The sequence below is a fragment of the Oratosquilla oratoria genome, chromosome 7 (genome assembly GCF_046742065.1).
Source record: "Oratosquilla oratoria isolate Oo_2021 chromosome 7, ASM4674206v1, whole genome shotgun sequence".
Classification (NCBI taxonomy): domain Eukaryota; kingdom Metazoa; phylum Arthropoda; class Malacostraca; order Stomatopoda; family Squillidae; genus Oratosquilla; species Oratosquilla oratoria.
In genome coordinates this window covers 75,596,445-75,620,041 of record NC_134783.1, presented here as the reverse complement: position 1 = coordinate 75,620,041, position 23,597 = coordinate 75,596,445, and the positions used below count along the sequence as shown (strand labels likewise).

The following is a 23,597-nucleotide window of genomic DNA, read 5'->3' as shown; positions in this document are numbered from 1 at the left end:
CCACCACTCTCGAAAAAAAAAAAAAAAATCTTTTCAGTCTCAGTTCTCTTAATTTTTTTTTCATTTGCTTCATTTCTTGGTTCATTTTCTTTCTCTTTTTCTTCAATGATCATTTCTTTTTTTATCCATACATTTTTGTAATGTTCACTATTTGCTAGTTTTGCTGTTGTAGATAGTACTTCCTCTGCTATCATTTGAGACCTAAGTCTTACTTTTAGTGGCCTATATTGTTTTTCTTTCGAATATTTTCATATTCTATGTTTCCTCAATTTCTTTATTTATATCCTGTCCCTCCTCTTGAATCTCTTTCAGAATTTCTTTAGTAATCTCTTTCTCCTTTTTCTCTCTCTAGGAACATCATGTTTCTCTTTAATACCATAGATTACAATGCACTTTTTTATCCACCATGTCCCTGACCAAATTTCCCTTTTCTTTAATTACTTTAATTACCATTTCCTTAGCATTTTCCTTGACTTGTTGCTTTACTATTTCTTTAAAAGATATTTTTGATTTTCCTGTTCTACTTTCCACTCTTTCTTTATTTCTTGGAAACCATTTTCTTTGATCTTCTCTTCCACTTTCTTGGTCACTACCTGTATTTGGTCCTTTTTTTAATCTAATTTATATATTCATTTTCCAATCTTTCATTTTCTTCCTTGATCATATTTAGTTCCTTTTTCAAATCATCTAGCTCCCTGTTAGTCTCTCCATTTGCCTTCCTTAGTAGGGCTATCTCTTTACACATCACCCTATGCTCACTTTTTAGTTCAATTATTTCATCTAATATATCATTTATCTCTCTATTTCTCACTATATCTTTATACCTGGGCTCTCTATTTCTATCCCTCTATTCATAATTCCACCTCTATCAAAACCTGAAAATAATTTTTTTTTTTCAAACCTTAGGTACATCTTTGGGGTTTCATTCAGGCATGTCATTTTTGGGATCACTTCCAGTGGTGATTCCACCCTACTTACGTCCAGGCATCTCTTCATTGGTTCTTTTTTCCTCAAATTGCCATTATTTTCTTCCATTCTTAGAGTAATTGATACAAGATAAATAAAAAAATAAAAAAATAAAGACACAAAGACTATTGCATTTTGGTCACTTATACACTTCTCCTTTCCGACTTTAGTAAACATAACTAGTGGTGGTTTTAAATTTGTCTGTCAATGAAGCGCTGCTTAGCTCTTTGGAGCTCCTTTCGTACATCCTACTTCAATCACTGCTGGTGTAGAGGATGTGCTGTGTTTGCTGAGGCTGCAGCAAGTGTTTGTGTGCCTCTCATGTCAAGGTAATCCTTGATGTTGAGGACATTCATTTCATGGTGTAACTGGTTTGTAAGTGTTGTATTTGTGCAGCCTGTAATTGTCTTCAGGATTTTGTATGGTCTAAAGGGTGTTGTGTTTTAATGAGATTAGGAGTCCATACAGGGCACACACATTTCATCACTGTTTGTATACTGTAGTAATATTAATTTCTTTGTTTTGTCCAAATGCTGTTCCTGCAAACTGGTTTAACCTCTTCAATATGAGTCAAATTCTCACATTCATGCTTATTGTATGATGCATCACACTACTTGTGTTGTAAAATATAAATCCATTGCTGCATTACTCCTCTTTCACTTTGAGCAATAATAAACACAGAAAACATGATCAAATCAGTTCACAGATATTGGGGTAACTTAGCTACAACTACAAAATAAATATAATCAAGATGCCGACACCGGCATCCTCATTTACCCACTTGCCCCTCATGACACCTGCATAGGCATCATTGTATGGAAGGGGTTAAGCATATCAAGTCTAGGTGTGCATTCAGACCTTATGTTTGTGATGTGCTGTTTGAGTGATGTGGATGTATTGTATGTTACACCAAGAATCTTGGGTGTATGTGTGTGTGTGGTATGAAAGTGTTGTTAATACAGAGGCATGGTATATATTTGTGTTCCACTGTTCAATTGGTGAGAAGTGTGGCTGTAAATTTGGTTGGGGTTATTTTAAATCTATTTGTACTGAACCAGGTATTGAGTGTATTGAGGTATGGTTGTAGTATTTCTGCAGCTCTGTCTGTATTACAGTGTGTACATGTAATTGTTATGTCATCTGTGTAAGAACAGATTTGTATTTCTGGGGTGTTGGGTGTGGGTATATTGTGCATGTATATTGCTGTGGGACCACCCCTGAACCCCAACAATTGAGGGCCAACCACCCACAGCATACCCCTGCCATTGGCTCTCATGCAGTTGGCACCAATCCCTGGGAGCAGCTTTGGTTGTCTTTGTAAAGCAATGTCCTAAGACAAAATGTTATACAAAATATATATTAATACATCTACAGTTTCATGAAACTTGAGGCAACAATTAATTAGATTAATGAATCTACCTCTTGGGTTCAATATTGTCCGCAAGTTTAGATGTGTTGGCTAATGACAATGAAATACAAATACTCATACATGACTAAAACATACAAATAAAAAGAACTGAATTCATTTTGGCAACTTAATCAGCACATAAACATGAAACTGATATAGTTAATATGATGCCTCATTTTTTTTTAACCTTATAGGTACAAATGTCACATTACCAATCCATGGGAAATATAAACATGGATGAAGATCTAATGACTAAAAGTAGATTAAAAATATTTACTCTGACATGAAGTCTTGTGCTACAATTTAGGTGTCTTTGTCCCCACCTTCTGTTTCTGAGTCATCCTCTTTTTCTTCTTCATCATCCATTTCTTCTTCACTTGTGATATCAGAATCATCAACCTGACTCTCACACTTTGTGCAGCGACAAGTAAACAAATAATTTTCTCTGTGTGGAAAAAAGAAAAAGAAAAAATCATGTATCTTAACTGAAAAGTATTAAATCTTAAATGTGGTCAATCTACCATTATACCATGGGCTTCTTCCCCCTTAAATGATGTAGTTTAACATCACAAACTCCTCCCATCAGAAGGCTAGTGTCCCTTACAGAGGACTTTGTAGCGTGGAATTTAATGAACCATGCCATTGGTTCAACTTCACTGGTGGCAGGATTCGAACTGCCATTCCTTTGACCTTCTCCACAAGTAATGACGCCCTAACCCACTCAGTCAGCGAGCTTCCAATAAATGTGGTAAATATAGGGTGGGGCGTGGAAACTTCCCAATTTGAAGATTAAATAATAAACTGTTTACACTTCACAATTCTTTATTCTAATTTTATGTCTGTCACACAACTTGGGAGATTTACTTTTACACGGTTTTGAAAACAATATCATCTCTACTCTATTCTTTCCATATGTGACATTCCTCACAATTATATCCTTCTTAGTCAGGAACATAATTCCACCCCCTTGTTTTACCTCTCTGTTTCTAGTCCAATAATTATATGCACTATGTCCTACACTGTTGGGTGGTAGTGGACCTTTCAATTTTGTCTCTACAATTCCCATCATGTCCGGTTCTTTTTTCCTTCAGGTATTCATTCAGTTCGTTCAAGCCTATTATTAAGCCATCTATATTTGTGTAAGACACTTTTATTTTTCTGCTACTTCCATTGTGTTCTCTGTTTCCCTTCCATTTTTCTTTGCTACAAACCATTTCCTCACTTTCATATTCACTACTCTCCAATAGAATTTCTCTTTGACTCTGTTCTTTTCTCGTTTCCCCCCCCTTAGTTTCTAGTCTTTTTTTCTCATCCTTTCTTTCCTCTTTATTCATTTCTCTTTTTATCCATACCTGTTTATATACGGTAGATCACTTTTTGCTAGTTTCCCTGTTTTTGCTAAGATATTCTCTGCTGTCGTTTGTGTGACCTGAATTTAACCTTCATTGGTCTGGTCTTATCTGTATTGTATTTCCCTATTCTATATATTTCTTCAATTTCTTTCCCTGTTTCTTGTTCATCCTCTTGAACTACTTCTAATATCTTGTTTACCTTTTCTTTCTCCTCTTTTACTCTTGTAGTCCTATTTGGATTATGCTTCTCTTCCATCCCTAATATAATTATACATTTCTTTTTGTCCGCTAAGTCTCTTACTATATTCTCCTTCTCTCTCATCACTTTAATAACTGTGTCCTTAGTTTGTTCTTTCATCTGTTGTGTCACTATATCTCTAAATACAATTTTGTTCTCTTGGACTTTTTTCCAACCCTGTAATTCTTTTGCTATGGACTCTTTATTCTCTTCATTATTATTCTTTAATTCCTCAGTCTCATCTTTTACTTCTTTTAGCTGTTTTTTTAATTATTAAATTTTTTTTTTTTTTTTTTTTTTTTTTAGGTTTTGGTTCTCCTTCTTTAGTTCTTCCAATTTATCAACCCTTTGTGTAATCCATGTAATTTGGCTGAACCTAACCTCCCAGTATTCGATAATTTTCTCTAGTTTTTCCTCTAGACTTACTAATTGGGGGAGGTTGGCATCTCCTCCCTCATTAAATCCATGGAAATTATTATCTTCACTTTCTATTGTGTTGTTCTTATCTATATTTCTAGTTTTAGTACCTTTACTGATATTTTCGACTTCACCTGTGTCGTCTGCAGCCCTCTTGACATTTCTTCTGACATCCGGGGAAGCCCATTTGTCTCCTTCCTCATTTCCTTTCATTTTCCTCAGTAATTCCTCCCTTTCTCCTTTTTCTTCACCTTCCCACTATATCACAAGCTTTCCCCATTCCCTACTAATACAACAAAGGTACTCCCTCATCATTGATATCGACGAAATTTGAAGTTTTCCTGAAGTTCCAAACTTTGCTGTCACTTCAACCAGTGTGTGTGTATTTACCTAGTTGTATTATATGGGAAGAGGAGCTATGCTCGTGGTGACCCGTTTTTGTATCTTGCAAGATCAAGTTTGTTCTTAAATTGTTGTATTGTGTTTGCACATACTATTTCTTCATCCAATTTGTTCCATACATCTATCACTCTATGTGGGAAGCTGTTCTTTTTCAGGTCTCTTCTGTAGTTATCCTATTTGAGTTTCATTGCATGTCCTCTTGTTTTTCCTCTGTCCCGTTTTAATAGGTCCTCTCTCTCAAGGCATTCTATTCCTTTCATAACTCTGTAGATAGTTATTAGGTCCCCTCATTCTTTGTTCGTATGTTAGGTTTGCAAATGTTGGGACCAACTTTGTCATTGCTCTTTGTATTCTTTCTAATTTTCTTATATTCTTTTTTGTATTGGGTGACCATATCAGAGCTGCATATTCCAGTTTTGGCCTTATCAGTGTTTGTACATATATGTACCACTAAATCTATCAGAAATGTCTTATTAATCTTCTTCATGTAAAGTAATTGTTCCTGACAATTACAATATAATTTCAGAATAAGACACAATGTATATATATTTTTTACAAGAAAGAAATATTGAATATTTGTCCAATAATTTTTTACTAACCTTAACATTTTAATTCTAGAGTGTCTACTTCGGACCAGATTACATTCATCCAAGTAGCTGACACAAATTTCTTCTCCTACATTGATGTCCTTAACTGCTGTCATCACAAGTTGAAAGTTATTGTATGGGAAAGTTGGCATAGCATTCGGACTACAGCTATGATTGCAGGAACTTTGAAGAGGGTAGAGCCCAGAACCTTCATTGTTCAGAAAACCTCCAGCCTCTGAAAAGTTAAACTTCATGTTTATCTAAAAAAAATGATACAAGATAAATAAGTAACTACAGGGGTAAAAGAAAAAAATAATAATTATAATGACACCAACCTTTATCTAGTTGTTCATAGACATCATCAATAAATTGATCAAGCTTCTCTTTTTCTTCTTTGGATATGTCCAGCATATCACAGTTTCTAACCCAACGACTGAGGGGACTTGTTCCAATACCTTGACCATTAGTACCAACCAAAGCAACTAAAGATCGGAATCCTTCTGATGTTAACCACTGTTTACAAAGAGAAAGGCAGATGTAGCCAGTTCACATCAATATGAATTTCTTCATATAAAACATTAATACAGGAAGCAAAGCCTGACATATAAGCATGATAAAAACATTGTAGGATTAATTCATTGCCCCAGCTCTCTTGCAATTCCCTTAAAACTGGTTACAGTCACCAATCCAGACCATAAATCAATTAGAGAAGAGATTTTGTGTCTGGTTAGGGTGAGTGTAGGGCAGTGGTCAAATAATGTGGTCTGTGTTCTATATGTGGTGGTTGTACCTGGGGCAATTCTCCCCTCATCAACTCAGGAATTTACAGGGCAGACATGAGCAAATCCTTTGGACTGCATCAATTTATCATCCATTCACAATTATTCTCTACTTAAATTATCTTATGCCCTCACCATTCCCTACTCAATAGACATTCCTGTTGCATCTAAAACCCCCTTCACCTTATCCATCCACCTTGGTCTTCCACACTTTTTGGTAGTCCCTCTTTACTCATTCTTTCTACATGCACAAACCATCCCTGTATTTTTCTATCAACCAAATCTGCCTCATTTCTCAGTCTACTCAATCTTGTTTCCCACATCATATTTCTTAAGAACTTGATCCCAAACACATTTAAGCTCTTCCTTTCTGCCTCCATTAAATTCAAAGTCTCTGCTTGATAGTATTGTGGACACAATCCCCTATTTACATTCATACTCAGATACCTTTTCTTCATGACATTTTTATTTTCCCAAGAAATATGCTTGCTCCTTTTCCTCTACAATTTACCCCCACCCTCCACCCCTACATTCCCTGCTACATGTGAACATATGAACCTAAATTCTTAAAGGTCTTCACTTTCTTCAACCTCTCTCCTTTAAGATCTACCTCCAACTCATTACCCTTTCCTCTTGTACATCTCTTCACCTTATCTTTGCCTACATTTAGTTTCAATTTCCTCTTCTCACATACCCTTCCAAACTCTGCCTCTGGCTGTCTCAGACCCTCCTCTGACCCAGCCATATTTACCTAGTTGTATTACACGGGAAGGGAGCTATGCTCGTGGTGAGCTGTCTTGGTATCTTTCAGGATCAAGTTTTTTCTTAAAATCTTGAATAGTGTTTGCACACACCGTTTCTTTATCTAAATTATTCCAGATATCCAGCACTCTGTGTGGAAAGCTATTTTTTCAGATCTCTTCTATAGTTATCCTTTTTGAATTTCTTTTCATGTCCTCTTGTTTTTCAATTGTCCCATTTTAGTAAATCATTCCTATCAAGGATTTCCATTCCTTTAATGATTCTATAGACAGTCTGCAGATCTCCTCTTTCTCTTTTCTGCTCCAGTGTTGGTAATTCCAATTTGGATCATCTTCATTTGTACCTTAATTTGGAAAGAGCTGGTGCCAACTTTGTCGTTGCTCTCTGTATTCTTTCTAATTTCTTTATATCCTTTTTAGTACTGGGTGTCCACAGTATTTCTGTATATTCCAGTTTTGGTCTTATTAATGTAACTAATATTTTTTTAATCATTTCCTCATCCAAAGAGTCAAATGCCACTTCCATTGACCTTAATAGGTTGAAGGTTTATCCGACTATTTTGTTGATATGTTTGTCCAGTGTGTCTTTCCAATTTCACTTTTTTTATTTCTTCTCCACCAATTCTATAATTTTTTTATATTCTGTTTTTACTTTTTCCAAACTCCATTATACTACTTTTCTTGATATTGAAGTTCACTTCCCACTTTTGAGTCCATTTCCAGATTTTGTCCAGGTTTGACTGTAATGATTCACAATCCTCCTCTGTTCTTACTTTCTTTGGTATTTTTGCATTATCTGCAAAGAAATTCATATAACACTCCACTCCTTCATCCATGTTGTTTATATATAATGGCAAACATGATTGGAGTCAGCACAGAACCTTGCGGGACACCACTTATCATTTCTTCCCAGGTTGAGTATTTGTGTCTAATTACTACCCTCATTTTTCTCTCAGTCAGGAAGTCTTCCATCCATTCCAATAATTTTCCTCTGGTGCCACCTATTGATTCTATTTTTCTTATTAATTTCTTGTGTGGTACTTTATCAAATGCTTTTTGTAGGTCTAGATAGGCACAGTCTGCCCATCTATTCCTCTCTTGTATTATTTCTATTAGTCTTGAACAGAAGCAGATTTGGTTTGTTGTAAATGATCTTCCTTGTCTAAATCCAAATTGATTTGGATTCAATATAGTTTTTTCTTCCAGATGTTTAACCCATCTACTTTTGATAACTTTTTCACATATTTTTGTTACTGTGCTTGTTAGGGAGACCAATCTATAGTTAGTTGGATTTTCTTTGTTTCCTCCTTTACCGTATTTTCCGGCATATAGTGCGCGACTTTTTTCCGTTGGAAGGGCCTAAAATTGGGGGTGCGCGTTATCCGGTGGTGCGCATTATCTATGGCCTACGATAAAAATTCTGCGGCTGTGTGTGTAATTTTTTTCACAACAACGTGACGATGTTGGCCGTCACAAAGTCGGGACGGCACACTTCTCCGTGACGTTCCGTGAGAACAAGAAGAACAGCCATGGTGACATGAAAGAATACGCCACATGGGCTACCGTATATAAATATTTGGTGTAGGTAGGTATCTATCGAATCTCATTTTTCATGTTTGAATAGGCCTAAACACCATGAAACATGATCAATATTCATGATATTTGCCCATGTTCACAGCATCCTAGTTTGAATTTTTATGTTGGCTTTGTTGCTTCACTTTAGGTATGGTACAAATTCCATTGCGGCCGTTCATAAACTCGTGTCAAACACCTGACTACAACACCCTCTTTCAGGAGTTATATTAACTAAAAACGTCACCTCAATGAGAGACTGTCCTTTTCACCACTGTCATTGCAGGTTCAAAACTAAAATGAAACAGTCTGTAGTTTGTTTCAGTATTAAATAAAAAATGGTAAAGATGAATTATTTCCTCAAGATATAAAATGAACATTTTCTGTAAAAATCCCGAAATTTTTCTGTATATTTTACTTTCAATAAACTTTTTTTAGATTATATTTCCTACAAACTATTTAAGCTACAAAGTAATAAGGGACTATGCACAACATGAGTCATATACCGGTACATGCAGTTCCGACTTTTTCTTAGTTGGTTCTCGATTCTCTCGCTAGATGGAGATCGGGCATGCGCGTTATACGTCGGTGCACGCTATCTGTGCACTGAGATAACGAAGTGCATGGGTGCGCATTATAACCTGATGCGCATTTTAAGCCGGAAAATACTGTATATATTGGTACAATATTTGCATTTTTCCAGTCTTGTGGTACCTTTCCTTCTTTGAGCGAGCATTTGTTTATATTGTGTATTTTATCCATTAACTCCTCTACGCATTCTTTCAGTTTCTATTCCCTCAGTTAGGCGAGTTCTCAATTAAGAATACCGATTTGAAATGATTGCTCATAATTTCTGTCATTTCTTGTTCTTCTGTATATTCATAATTTCCCTGGCACATATTTTCTATTTCTTGTTTGTTTTTTTTGTTCACCATTCGCATATCTATAAAATAGTTTAGGTTGTTCATTGCATTTTTCTATTATTTCTTTTTCATAGTTTCTCTTTTCATCTCTGCGTATTTTTACATAATCATTTCTTAGTTTGATATATGTTTGCCATTTGCTAGTTTTTTGTCTTTTTTCCATTTTTTCCAAGCTTTGTCTCTTTTATCTTTAGCTTCACTACATTTTTTGTTGTACCAGTTCTTTATGTATACTCTTCCTTGCTTTTGTTGTGGTACATATTTGTTCACTCCCTCATCATAAATTTCTTTTAGTATATTTAATATCTCTTCCATCGTTGTTTCTTCCTTTAGGAATTTTTCCCAGTTTGCATTACAAAAGAATTTTTTAAGTTTCTCAAAATTCGTTTTTTTTGTACACTGGTCTTCCTATTCTATGTTTCTCATTTCTTCTTAGGTCTATTTGCTCTTTTAGTTTGAATTCTATAAGTACATGGTCACTCTTTCCTATTGGTGTTTTGTAATCTATTGTGTCCACAATTTCAGGTTCTGCAAACAACTAGCTCATCTATCACTTCTTTTCACTCTAACTAAAGTAGGTGTCAGAGAGGTGTCGTTGATATCCATCTCATTGGACCACCACTTGCAAGTGCCTGTTGTTGGTCCAATTCAATAATATGTGTCTTAGTCCATTTGTCAAGTCTCCCATTCTATGCTAATCAATAAACTTATGAGAAAGTTTATTTCTACCTGACATCCTAAAATATAGAATCAATAATTTAAAAAATAATTTAATTATGCTATTTTTGTGACATGTATTCAAAGATATCCACTAACATATATTACTATATTACATCTCAAGTGTGACCAATGATGGGTACCTGCAAAAGGTGAAGGCTATGTGAAAGTTGTCAGTTATCTTCCTACTGCCTATCTTTGAACCCTATCAACTTTCCCATTCCCATTTGGAAATACCAAAATGGCTAACATTAAGTCTGTAAACTGGGCATAAGATCTCTCTTGATCAATTTCATCTGTATTTCCTTTACCTTTAAACATAAGGAATGCTAGCAACCAGTTAATGCTCCCCTCCTTATAACCATGAACTGAGGTGGGACCAATGATGGGTCAAGATACCTAAGGGAGAACCTGAACAAGACATCTATGGGAGGACCTGAGGGTTATTACTAATTGCAATGGGGCTGTTGGTTTCCAGTTAGTGAAACTCAAGGTAACAATTAAATTGAATGGACCTCAGCTATATTCAGTGATTAAGGTTTTCATGAAACACATTCAGTCATCAGTAGGTAAACCTTTCCAGCAAATAGTTTCGAGAACTATTAAATAAACTTACATGTCTCACTTCTTCATAGCCAAGTGCTTTCTCCATGATAGACCTCAACATTTCAAGCTGACCATGAAATTCTTCACCTAAAAGTTTGTGTGCAATTTCTTCTTCTTCATTGACTGTACGATGACAGAACTGCATGAAAAGCATTGTGGCTCCTTCTTTATCTGTTGCTTGAATCACTGTTGACATGATTCTGGCTAATAACATTATGCAAGCAGTCTCTGGAGGGTAGTGCATGTGTCTGAAAATTATAATTATTGTTCAAATAATGGTAATATATTTTACACTTGTACATCTAAATGAGAGAAAAAAGGAGAATGAGTATAAGAAGCTGAAAGAGGAGTGGGAGGGAGTAAAGGATAGAGTAGAACTAGGAGTGGAGGAGGAATGGGGATGGTTCAAGGAGGGAGTCATAAGGTGTGCAAAGATGGTGCGTGGAACAAGGAGGGCAGAAGGAAATAAAAGGAAGGGTAGTGAGTGGTGGGATGAGGAAGCAAAGAAAGGTGTAGAAGAGAAGAAGCAGGCATTCATAGATTGGCTACAAATTAGGACAAGGGAATTTTATGAGAAGTACAAAGTAAAGAGAAGGGAAGTTAAGCATAAGATAAAGGAAGCAAAGAGGAGAGCAGATGTGAAATGGGGTAAGAGTATGACAGAAAATTTTGAAAGTAATAAAAAGATGTTTTGGAAGGAAATTAAAAGAGAAAGAGGAGGCGAATCAAGTAGAGAAGAAAAGGTAAAAGGTGCAGATGGAGAGATGATAATGGAAGAGAAGGCAGTGAGAGGAAGGTGGGCAGAGTATTTTAGGGAGTTGCTAAATGTGAAGGAGGATAGGGAGGGAAAGGTAGTTGCAGTGGGAAGCGCTAAGAAAATGAGAGTGATGAGTGAGGAAAATGGAGGAGAAATAGGGAAGGATGAAGTGAAAGCAGCTGTTAAGATGATGAGAGCAGGTAAGGCACCTGGGTTGGATGGATGCCATGCAGAATGTCTGAAGAAAGGAGGTACAGTTATGGTGGACTGGCTGGTGAGGTTATTTAATGTTTGTTTAAGAGAGGGTAGAGTGCTGGAGGACTGAAGGAGTGCCTGTATTGTTCTGCATTACAAGGGAAAGGGGGGACAAGTGTGAGTGTAGTAGTTTCAGAGGGATCAGCTTGTTGAGTGTAGTTGGGAAGACTTATGGGAGGGTCTTGATTAAGAGGATTAGGAGAGGAACAGAGGGAATTGGTGAGGAACAGTGTGAGTTTAGGACAGGTAGGGGTTGTGTAGATCAGATCTTTGTGGTATGACGGATATGTGAGAAAGCTATAGGAAAAGGTAAGGATGTTTTTTGGGCTTTTATGGATCTGGAAAAGGCTTATGACAGGGTAGACAGGAAGGCACTGTGGGAGGTACTGCAGATATATGGGACAGGAGGAAAGCTGTTAAGAGCAGTCAAGAGTTTTTACGCAAGTAGTAGAGCTTGTGTTAGAATTAGAAATGGAGAGAGTGAATGGTTTGAGGTAAAGGTGGGACTTTGTCAGGGATGTGTTATGTCGCCCTGGCTGTTCAATCTATACATGGATGGGGTGGTGCGAGAGGTGAATGCAAGGATAGTGGGTTAGGGGTTGGAGATGATTAAAGAAAATGGAGAAAAGCGGGAAATAAGCCAGTTGTTTGCCGACGACACTGCGCTTGTAGCAGGATCAGAGGAGGGATTGAGGAAGTTAGTGACAGAATTTGAGAAGGTGTGTGAAAGAAGGAAGCTGAAGATAAATGTGGGCAAAAGTAAGGTGATGAGATGTACAAGGGGAGAGAGTGACAGCAGGCTGGAAGTGAGCATTAAGGGTGAAAGACTGCAGGAAGTGGATAGTTTTCGATACTTGGGAGCAAATGTGGCAGGAGAGGGGGGAGTGAGGGGTGGAGGTAGAATGTAGATTGAGAGAAGCGAGTAAATGCCTTGGTGGATTAAAAAGTGTAATGAGAAATAGACATCTGGGAATGGATGCTAAGAGGAGGTTATATGAAGGAGTGATTGTGCCAACAGCAATGTACGGGACAGAAACATGGAGCACAAGAGAGTAAGAGAGGAGTAGTTTGAATGTGTTTGAGATGAAATGTCTGAGAAGTATGATAGAGGTTACTAGGCTAGAGTGAAAAATGAGGAGGTGAGGAGGAGAACAGGGGTGGAAAGGGAGTTGGGAGATAGGGTTGATGAAAGAGTATTAGGATGGTTTGGACACATGGAAAGAATGAGTGAAGAAACATAAGTAAAAGAAGTATGGCAGGCAGAGGTGGAAGGAGTGAATATGAGGGGGCATCCTAGGATGAGATGGATGGATGGGGTGAAAGGGGCATTACAAAAGAGAGGAATGTCTGTTGAGGAAGGACAGGAGAGGACAGAAGATAGAGGTGAATGGAGAGGGGCTGTGTACAGATGATGCTGTGATGCATGAGGGAGAGTGGGTGAGGAAGTATGTATGAGAGTGGGTGAGGAAGTATGTATGAGAAAACATTTGATGCAGCCCGAAGGGATTTCTCCCCGTCTTCTCCTTTTCTGCATGGGGGGTTGGAGAGGGGTGTCGCCAAATCTATGAAGTGGCCTTGCTGTGGATGTGTTGTGTCTTGCGACACTGCTTCTGACCCAGGGCAGTGGACAGGATGCAGGGATGACCCGTCATCCAGGAGGTGCCTAGATGGGAGGGAGGGAGGAGGGTGGAGGGGGGTGGAATATATAGGAAATGGAATGGGTGGGAGTGGTTTCTATGTCTTTTTCTTTTTGGCTACCCCCTGTGTAGGGGGAAAAAGCCTTTGTTATATGTATGTACGTATGTACATCTAAAAAATAATTCATTAGTATGCATAGAGTTTGAATGTACTGATGCCATAATCTGAACCAGACAGGATTCGCATCCTCATAGTTGTGGGTTTGAGTCCAACAACTTTCTCTTAAAAATCTAGGGTGAACTTACTACGGTAAATATAACAAAAGAAAAAATTAAAAGGTGTATAGAGAAACTCAAAGTTAATAAAACACCAGGGCCTGATGGTTGGCATCCAAGAGTCTTAAAGGAAATGAAAAATGAGATTGTTGTTCCATTAGAAATTATTTTCAGGAAATCCATCATATCCGATATCCAAAGAGAATGGAAGCTAGCTAATGTTATTCCCATATTCAAAAAAAGGTGACAATAAGAAACCAAATAACTACAGGCCTATAAGCTTGACTTCAATCGTAGGAAAAATGATAGAAACTATCATTAGAGATGCTATCAAGCATTATTTAGAAAGTAACTGTTTGATAAATGATAGCCAGCATGGATTCAGACAGAAACACTCTTGCGTGACTAACTTACTTGAATTCTACAACACAGTCATCTCGAATTATGACAAAAGAAAGACTATAGGTTTAATATATCTAGACTTTGCAAAACCTTTTGATACCATCCCCCACGAAAGGCTACTTACTAAATTAGCTTCAGATGGAGTAAGTGGCAGCCTATTAAGTTGGACTAGTAACTGGTTGAATGATGGAAAAATGTTATGAGTGGAATTCCTTAGGGTTCCGTTCTTGGGCCACTTCTATTCATAGTATATATAAATGATATAGACCACGGACTAAAATCTATGGTCTCCAAATTTGCTGATGATACAAAACAGTGCAGATTGGCAAATGATCACTTAAATTAATAAGATATTCAAGATAAATTACAGCAATGGTCTGAAAAATGGCTAATGAAATTTAGCACAAATGCAAGGTTATGCACATAGGTAAAAATAACAATATGATTATAAGTTATTTGGAAATTCATTAACAAAAGTGGATAGTGAAAAGGATCTTGGCGTAATTATCAGTAATGATTTCAAATTATCTAAGTAGTGTATTTCAGTCTCTAAGAAAGCAAACAAGATTCTACGACTGATTGCATAATCTTTTGATTTCAAAAATACATCTCTATTTAACAATCTATATAAATCATTAGTTCATTCACATTTGGAATATCCTGTTTCTGCGTGATCACCAAATCTCATTAAAGACACTGACAGATTGGAAAAAGTACAATGGTGAACCATAAAACTGATTCCAAATATAAAAAATAAATCATACAAAAATTTACTAAAACATGAATTTGTTTCCCCTAAAAAAGCATAGGTTTAGAGGTGACTTGATACAGGTATTTAATATTCTAAAGGGAATTAACATCAAAATGACAAAATTTTCACACTGAATGAGAATCCGACATAAAATAATGGTCTAAAACTGTCAGGAAATAGACTTAATTTGGAAGAGGGTAGAAACAACTTTGCCAACTGTGTAGTTAATGAATGTAATAAACTTCTTGCAGAGGCAGTAATATGTAGTTCATTTCGAAGCTTTAAGATTCGTTTAGATAAACACCTTAGCAAGATACTGTAATGCCTGCCATTCATTTTGTATTATTTGTTTATTTGTTATTATTTGTCTGTTTATTATTTGCTTAATTTTCATTTATTATTAGTTATCTGTCAACTTATTATTATTATTTACTATTTACCTGTTTGTTTATTATTTAACTATACCTATGCATTTATTTTATTATGATTTATATTATTATAATTCTTATCATTTATCTATATTATTATAAAAAAAATTCCGCATCCAACTTAGTTATGGACCAAAAGGTCTTTTGTTGGCATACTCTGCCTTTGTAATCCTTTGTAACAGTCCAAGAACATAGGGCAAAGGTGACAGCTTCAACAGTAACTACACACCTTCTGGCATATGCTCCTCACCCCCATCAATGTATTGCATGCATATAGACTGCCACATTCTATACTCCACCAAACTCCTAGTAGGGAAGTCATTCCCCAGACAACAGAAAATAATACTAGTGCAGTCAGTTGCCCCAGATAACCAGCAATAGCTACAAGGTAGCCCCACAGGTCACTCAGGGGAGAAATTGTGTTATTGTCTAGGGATTGCTGGTGTGGTACAGTGTAGGATGAGGTCTTCAATGTCTCGTATGGTGGTTGAATCTTTAGCAGTTTAATTCAATGACCTGGCCTATTCTGTCCAGGTACTGTCTTATGGCTTGATACTATCCTGAATGCAAGTGCATTAGGGTGGTTCTTACTTCTGAGAGAGATTTTTCTGTGGGGCTAATGTCTAATGGGTTTTAGTGAAGTATCAAGTTCACTGGCCTATCTTTAAGAGCTTGTTTATTGCTTAATGATTTGGGCATGAATGTGTTTTTGTGTGGTTGTACTGGTGGTAAGTTTAGTATGTTTGAGTACCAAGATGTTGGGGGTGTTTTTTCTGGTGCATTAAACTAGTAGTGCTTGTGATGAGAAGAGTGAGTGGGGCTGAGAACTTCAGCATAGAATTCTGTACCTATTATTTGTATATGACATTCAAAGGGGGGATTTTTATTTCTGGGTGCAGGTGTCTGTTTGGGGTGGTTTTGGTTCATCCTCTTATTAGTTTTGATGCTTTATTTTGTATAATTTGTTAAGTGTCTTTATTTTGCTGACTGTTAGGAACAATGCTGTGGAGGTGCAACCAAGTGTGGTTTTTACACATTGAACAGCCATGGTGACATAACACAACCTTGACTTCAAACCACTTACTCTCACCATTCCCAACCATAACACAACTTTCAACTGCCCTTAACAGCTTTCCCACAATCCTATATACCTGTAATACCTCCCATAATACCTTCCTGTCAACCTTAAACATTATCTAGATTCATAATGGCCCAAATAACATCTACATCTTTTGCTGCCACTTTGTGTAAATCTGCCTTACCACAAAAATCTGATTCATGCACCCTTTACCTTTCCTAAACCCACATTATTTCTTACAAATTACTCCCTCTGTTCTCGTCTTACTCTTCTCAATTAACAGCTTCCCATATGCCTTCCCATCTACGCTCAACAAATTGATCTCTCTAAAACTATAACATTCACATTTGTCACCTTTTCCTTTGTAAAGCAGATTTATATAAGCACTCCTCCAGCATATTCCTTTCCCCTAGGTACACACTAAACAACCTCATTAGTCAATTCACAACAACTTTTCTTCTCTTTATTAAACAGTGGATGACACCCATCCAAGCCAAGTGGCTTACCAGCTTTCATCATTTTCAATGCTCTCTGTACCTAATCTTTTCCAATAGCTGTCATTTTCCTCTTCTATCACAGTCACTTTCTTAGTTGCCACTGCCACAATCAATCATTAACTCCTCTACATTCAGCAATTCTCTGAAACACTACCCATCTTCCCCTTACTGACTTGTCTTCCATTAACATCTGTACTGTACATCTGCACCCTTTAACTGTTGCAACCAATCCTACACATAAGAATATAAAAAGGAGACTACAAGAGACCATAAGGCCTACACTAGGCAGTTCCATGTCTATCACCACATATCCCCATCCATAAAGTTGTCTAACCTTTTCTTAAAACAACTGATAGTGTCAGTGCCCACTTCATGGTTATCAAGTCAATTCCATCTGTTGACCACTCTATTGGTAAATCAGTTCTTGCCTATTTCCTTCTTAAATCTAATTTTGTCCAATTCAAACCTATTACTGCAAGTCCTGCACTGCTGTCTTAATATGCTCACTTTTTCTCCTCTCCTACTGTCTTCAACACTTCATCCCACTATTCACTACCCTTCCTTCTATTCCCACCCATCCTCCTCATTCTACATACCATCTTTGTACACATTGTCATTTCTTCCTTGAAATATACCCATTCTTCTACTCCTACCTCCCTTCTACCTCTTACTACTTCCCATTTTTCTCTCTGCTTCTTCTGGTACTCTTTCTACTTTTTCTTTTCATTCAATTTATTAACTCTCAGCAAATTTCTACCTTCCACCCTTTTTCTTCCTCCCCTTTTTCTCCACTCTCAATTTCCCTTTTATAAAAAAAATTATCAAACACTCCCCCACTGTCCCCTGAGAATATGAACACACAGAACTCTTCCTATCCTTCCTTTGGATACCACTACAGTCCATTGGTGCCCTATCAACCACTCTTCCATCCACCACCCTTTCCCATATATATTCATGTTTGGCTCTCTTCTTAAACAGTGTTTGCTTTCATCAACTCCCTTTCTGATCATCTCTCCACAAAGATTTTTATCTGGTACCACAAACCTCTCTATTACTCTATCTATTGCCCCATCCCCTACTCTAGTATTAAGATCCCCCAACACCATGTTTACATTCCTTCCAAAACTCCCTAAACACTCATTCAAATCTACTCAAAACACTTCCCTTTCCTCTTCACTTTTCTCACTACCAGTTCCATTTGTACTCACAAAAACCCACATTTCCCATACCATTAACTTTGAAGACACTTTCCTTCACTCCACTAGTTGTTTTCCTTTCTCATTATTTACCATCAGAGCCACTCCTTCCCTCTCTCACCCCCTCATCATTCCTGACACTCCACCACACTCCCAAACTCAAAATCACCCTTCCCTTTCAACTTACTTTCAATCAATGTTAACACATACATCTTTCTTCAGACAAACTGCCAATCTCTTCCCTTTTACTTTTATCTCTATCACAACCAGGTACGGTAATGACCAAATCTTTAGTGTCCTGGTTGAAGTTCTCCTTCCAGACCCTCTTGACTTTTCATAGGATAAACATACAGAGCAGGATCCCTAGTCCTATTACTTCATCCCACTAAGTTGCCTTTTATAACATGCATGGGAAAAACAGTGACATAATTCTTCTCCCTCCTACCACAGGGGGAGGGGGAGAATATCCAACTGAATATAGAAACTTGGATATGTCCACATATATGCAGTTCCACATGGAGACTGCACATATGCATGCATGCATAATCTCCCTGCTTTAGATTAGAGGACTGCACGGGGTTAAGCTGAGAAGGTGATAGTAGAATGGAGATAATAAAAAATTATGGCAAAGAGATCAGGAAGGCATATTATATATTATTACAGAAATATGGGTGCTATTGTTTATCTGTGTTTATTTTGTATTGAGAAGAAATTTCATAGAAAAAATTAAAATGTGAAAATATGTGCCTGGAATGTTTGCAGCAATCATCCAGTATTACTCTATATAGTACAATGTTACAATATACAGTATTACAGTGTAATATGGTTAATATTACATGTACTACTGAAGTGATTGTGATTAAATGGTTAAAATAAAAATTTACCATACTAACATTTTTAGATTTCAGTTACAACCATGTTTTGGTGAGTACAAGGATATGCTCTGTGCTGTTTTAGTACAGTACTACCTCTCATTAATGGACTAAAAGGGGGGTAACGGTGTCCGTTGATGTGAATAATCTGTTGATTTGGAGTGGTTTTTGGGTGGCATAGTGATTGCACAGCACTAAACAACAGCACCAAAAACACAGTGAAAACACCGCAAACACAGCTAATTAACGTCCGTTAATGAGAGGTAGTACTGTATGTGCATTCTAGTGAGTTCTTGTTGCACGGAGGTACCAGAGGTAACCCTAAAACAATCTGGTCTTTTGACTAATTTGATCTGGGTCTCCCCTCATTTGTTCAAATTAGAGAAGGTTTAATTCATATAAATCATGCATTTTGACTGTGAATAATTGTTTCTGAAAGAGGCAAACAACAGGAAACAACGCCAATAAGTCAATTGTACATGAAAAAGCAATACCTTCTACCTGTCTAAGACAAGTTTATGAATTACATTATTAAAAAAACAATGACCTTTCCTCTATTAGTATGTGGAAGAGTCTTACTTTCATAAATTACTCACCAAAATAAAGTCTTACTAAAAGCCCTACTTAACTAGTTCTACCACTGTAAACTTACTTCCAAGCTTCTTGAAGAACAACAAGGGGGTGTGATGGTTCTGGTGTGAAGGAATACAAGCACAAGGTCTTGTGGTACTGGTTCCAGGCACTATCCTTACAATCTTGAGAACAATAGCTTGCCTGCTTGAAAAACAATCTACTGAAACTGGGATAGGTGCACAGTACAAATACATAAGTACATAACTACTGTATTAGCATACCATACTCTCTGCTACAATAACAACTGTTGCTTTGAATTTTACTGGAAACCTGCATTCCCACATTAGTCAGCAATGGAACTAAGGCCCTCCTATATATATATTTTTAGGAAGATATGTGTTACATTAGTGTGTATGTTTTTAGCAGCTATTATGTAGTTGTTTTGCTGGTTTATTATCAGGTCACCCACATATGTGAATTCTTTGGTATTATGATGTGGATCTTGCATGAAAGGGAGCATCACTGAAAAGCTGGCACCTACCGGGAATCAACCCCAGGAACCCCCACTGTCTGGACAGGCATGCTTATTGATTACACCACAGTTGTTTCTAGTGACCACTTGCACATCTCCCTTCCCTGGGCCCTGCCAGTCCAGCAATGTGCACTGCTGCAGAGATCTTATTCACTGCACCATGTGTGATAGGGAGCATGACTGAAAAGCTGGCACTGCCTGGGAATTGAACCCAGAATTTCCCCCTCTCTAGGCAGGCATGCTTACTAATTCCACCACATTTGCCTCTAGTGACCACTCACACAGATCTGATTTGGTGAGATCACTTGTGAGGAGATTCAACAATGTAAGTAAGAGTATGGGTCCTTGGGGAACTCCATTGTACAATCTTTTGGTCCCAAACATTTGGTTGTTTTGGGTGACTATGCACTGTCCGCTATCTAAGAAGTTTGTTAGCCATTTCTTGTTGCTGTGGATGTCTCTAAGATATTTTTTATATATGTGTAGGAACTGCACAGGTTACTGCATTACTTCTGACTTGGGTAGTGGGCAGGAGACAGGGATCCTTCATCCATGAAGAGCTACAATAAGAGGTAGATAAGGGTAGTGAATGGGAGTGGAATGGATTGGAGTGGGTGTGAGCCTTGATTTGGCTACCTCCCATATACGTGGGAAGAAGCCCTTGGTATACAGACAGATGTGTAGGAACTTTCAAACTTTGTCTACTGCCACTATAACAACTCTTTCTGGGGGTGTTTTCTTACTAAATTCCTTCAACACTTGAGTGATGTTTGTAAGAAGTGTGCTGGTACAATGGCTCTCCATCCATGCTTGTTGAGGGAGATGGACAGATTAATTACCTAAATTTATTTAGACAAATTAGAACAAAGCTTAAATACATATATATATATATATATATATATATATATATATATATATATATATATATTATATATATATATATATATATATATATATATATATAGAAAGGAGACCTCCCCTCAGAAATCAGCAACAGAACTCAAATCACACAACACCATGACATTGAAACTAGAAAGTAGAGATAAATTCAAGAATATTTAGGTAAGAAGATATGCAACAAAGAAAACAAATTAATTAGTAGAAACCAAGGAAATAAAATAATAAATGGGGAATGAACAGGAGAGGATAGTTTTATTGAAGAACAAACCAGATGTGGAAATGATTCCTAAAAATAGGTTCAAAGGGAAAAGAATGTGAAGGAAAAAATTAAAAAGATTAGATAATGTGTATACAAATATAGATGGAATGATATAAGCAAAAGTAGAAAAAAATTATTATCTAATGGAGAAAGAACTTGACACAATGTGCTTTGCCAAAATCAACCTCAGTGGAAATATTGATGCTCAGATGGGTTGGGGAAAGTATAATAATGTGGAGTTTGGACAAAAAGGAAAAAATCATAGCAGTGTGAAAGAGCATTAAGGTGGAAGAGATGGAAATGGGAGAAATGGCTGATATAATGAATTTAAGATATACAAGTGGAGGGTTGTGTGTGAAAAAACACACCATGTGGCATACATCCCACCAAAAAATTAAATATGGAAAACCTCAGAGTAGAAAGATTAAGAAACACAGCCGAGCAATGAGAGAGAATAACTTAAAAAAGAAGCAAAACAATACATAAAGGGTGACTTTAATTGTGAAGAGGTAATATGGGAAGAATGCAAGACAGATGGATGTGAAGAATCCTAAGGCTATTGTTGAACACAGAAATGAGTAACATAATTATCCAATGGCTGAAGGGACCCAAAAGATATAGAAAATATATACTTGCAGACACTTTTTGTCAGGTGTTCATGTGTAAAAAAGTGTAAATGATACAGTTAAAGTTGGTAGAGATCTTGGACCCAATCCAGAGACTGAGTGTCAGCCACTCAGGGCAGCACCTCTTGATGGAGGTGAGAAGGTTGACAGGTTTTGAAAATGGGCAGCTTTGCTGTCAATCTTGCTGGACCACCACATCAAGAGCATCATAAACAAAGTCATAGAACTCCTTCAACTATATAAGCACAGAGCACTACTATATGAAACAAAACTAACACCACAATTAATACTACCCATAATGACAGAATACACCATAGTCAAGAAAGACAACACTAAACAAAGGTGGACTTATAACTAATAAACAACAGCATAATTCTATCCAACAAAAGAAAGTAGAAATCATTAATGGATGCTACAACAGACCCGTCATCCAGGAGGTGCTCAGATGAGAGGGAGGGTGGGAGGGGTGTGGAGTGTATTTAGGGATGAAATGGGTGGGAGTGTTTTTATGCCTTTCCCTTTTTGGCTACCTCCCTTGGAAGGGGGAAAAAGCCTTGGTATATGTATGTATGTATGTACAACAGAAATAATAACAACCCAAACACATATAAAGAAACCAACTTACAACATTACAAAAACCTAAACATCACCTTCTACATCAGCCCCATGGGGCTACATCCCTCAACTCAAGCCTTTCAACACACTAATAAACCACACAGTGGCAGGTGAAAGAACACATCACCCAATTAGATTGAAAATACAAACACCTGGTTAAAGAGGAAACAAAATACAAGACTAACTTACCAATTTAATTATATTAAACTTAAGGAAACACCAAACCTCTTCAACACAGCCAATAAATCTTTTCCCATGAGCTCAACCTATTTCCAAACACAAACATGGAAAACTGTACATTATCTCCCATATGACCACTTTCTAAAAAAGATCACCATCGGATTTCAAGGGAAATTAAACCCTACATACAAAAAAAACAAAACATTCATAAACTACAAGAAAGCAAATTGGTAAAGTTATTCAGAGGAAATACCGAAGAACTTTGATACTTTTAATATTGCCCAGTTTCCATTCATAAATAAAGCAGTTGAAGAGATCCCAGTGACCATACAGAGGGCCAACAAGACAATTGAAAAAGCTACAGGAAAAAATACAACTCCAATTGTACACCAGAAATGGCCACTATGAAAAAATAAACTTAAAAGCAACTGAAACCCACATAACATGAGCAAAAACTGATCAAATTAACAAAGTCATCACAAACAAAATAAAGAGCTAGAAGAAAGAAATTTGAAAAAAGTGAAGTGCTAAAAAAAAAAAAGAAAGAAAAAAAAAACAACTTCAAGCCATTCAGCAGTTGGAGCAACCTAAAGACCAGTCTTATTACCATTCAGCAGTATGGTATCAACAAGCACTTCTCTCAAACATGTTTCAAATCCACAACTCCAGAAACAGGAAGATAATTAAGAGATGCATAACATAAACCTAGACACAGATCCCATCTCCCCTTTCTCTAAGGAAGATGTAAAAAATACAATAAATAAATCTAAAAACTTCCATGGAGAAAGCCCAGATAAGATCTCAAACAGCCATGACACCATGAGCCAAATGTAATAAAGGACTTTCAATCACTCTTGGCTGTATAACAAATTTTTAACAATCTGGAAATATAAAATCATATTACAAATGTCGAGAAACACCCTCCCAGAAAAAAAAAAATATTTATACATACATAGATATACCAACAGCCTTTTCCCCTTTACAAGGGAGGTAGCCAAAAATCAAAGGCACAAAATCCACTCCCCCAAAATGCTC

The 23,597-nt window shown here is 36.9% G+C and overlaps 1 protein-coding gene across 3 annotated transcripts in view; it reads right to left on the bottom strand.

Moving 5' to 3' along the window:
- Positions 1-23,597, bottom strand: part of Smyd5 (SET and MYND domain containing, class 5) — a 109,465-nt gene that overhangs the window by 4,702 nt on the left and 81,166 nt on the right. For 2 of the 3 annotated variants that reach the window (XM_076188424.1, XM_076188425.1), the window contains exons 5-9: positions 19,530-19,651; positions 10,739-10,976; positions 5,706-5,883; positions 5,383-5,605; positions 2,652-2,819 (exon numbers count right to left, since the gene is read on the bottom strand). In XM_076188424.1, coding sequence (XP_076044539.1) covers positions 2,678-2,819; positions 5,383-5,605; positions 5,706-5,883; positions 10,739-10,976; positions 19,530-19,651 — 903 coding nt within the window. In that variant the 3' untranslated portion in view covers positions 2,652-2,677. The remainder of the gene's footprint in view (positions 1-2,651; positions 2,820-5,382; positions 5,606-5,705; positions 5,884-10,738; positions 10,977-19,529; positions 19,652-23,597) is intronic. The other variant, XM_076188426.1, reaches the window with a different exon arrangement.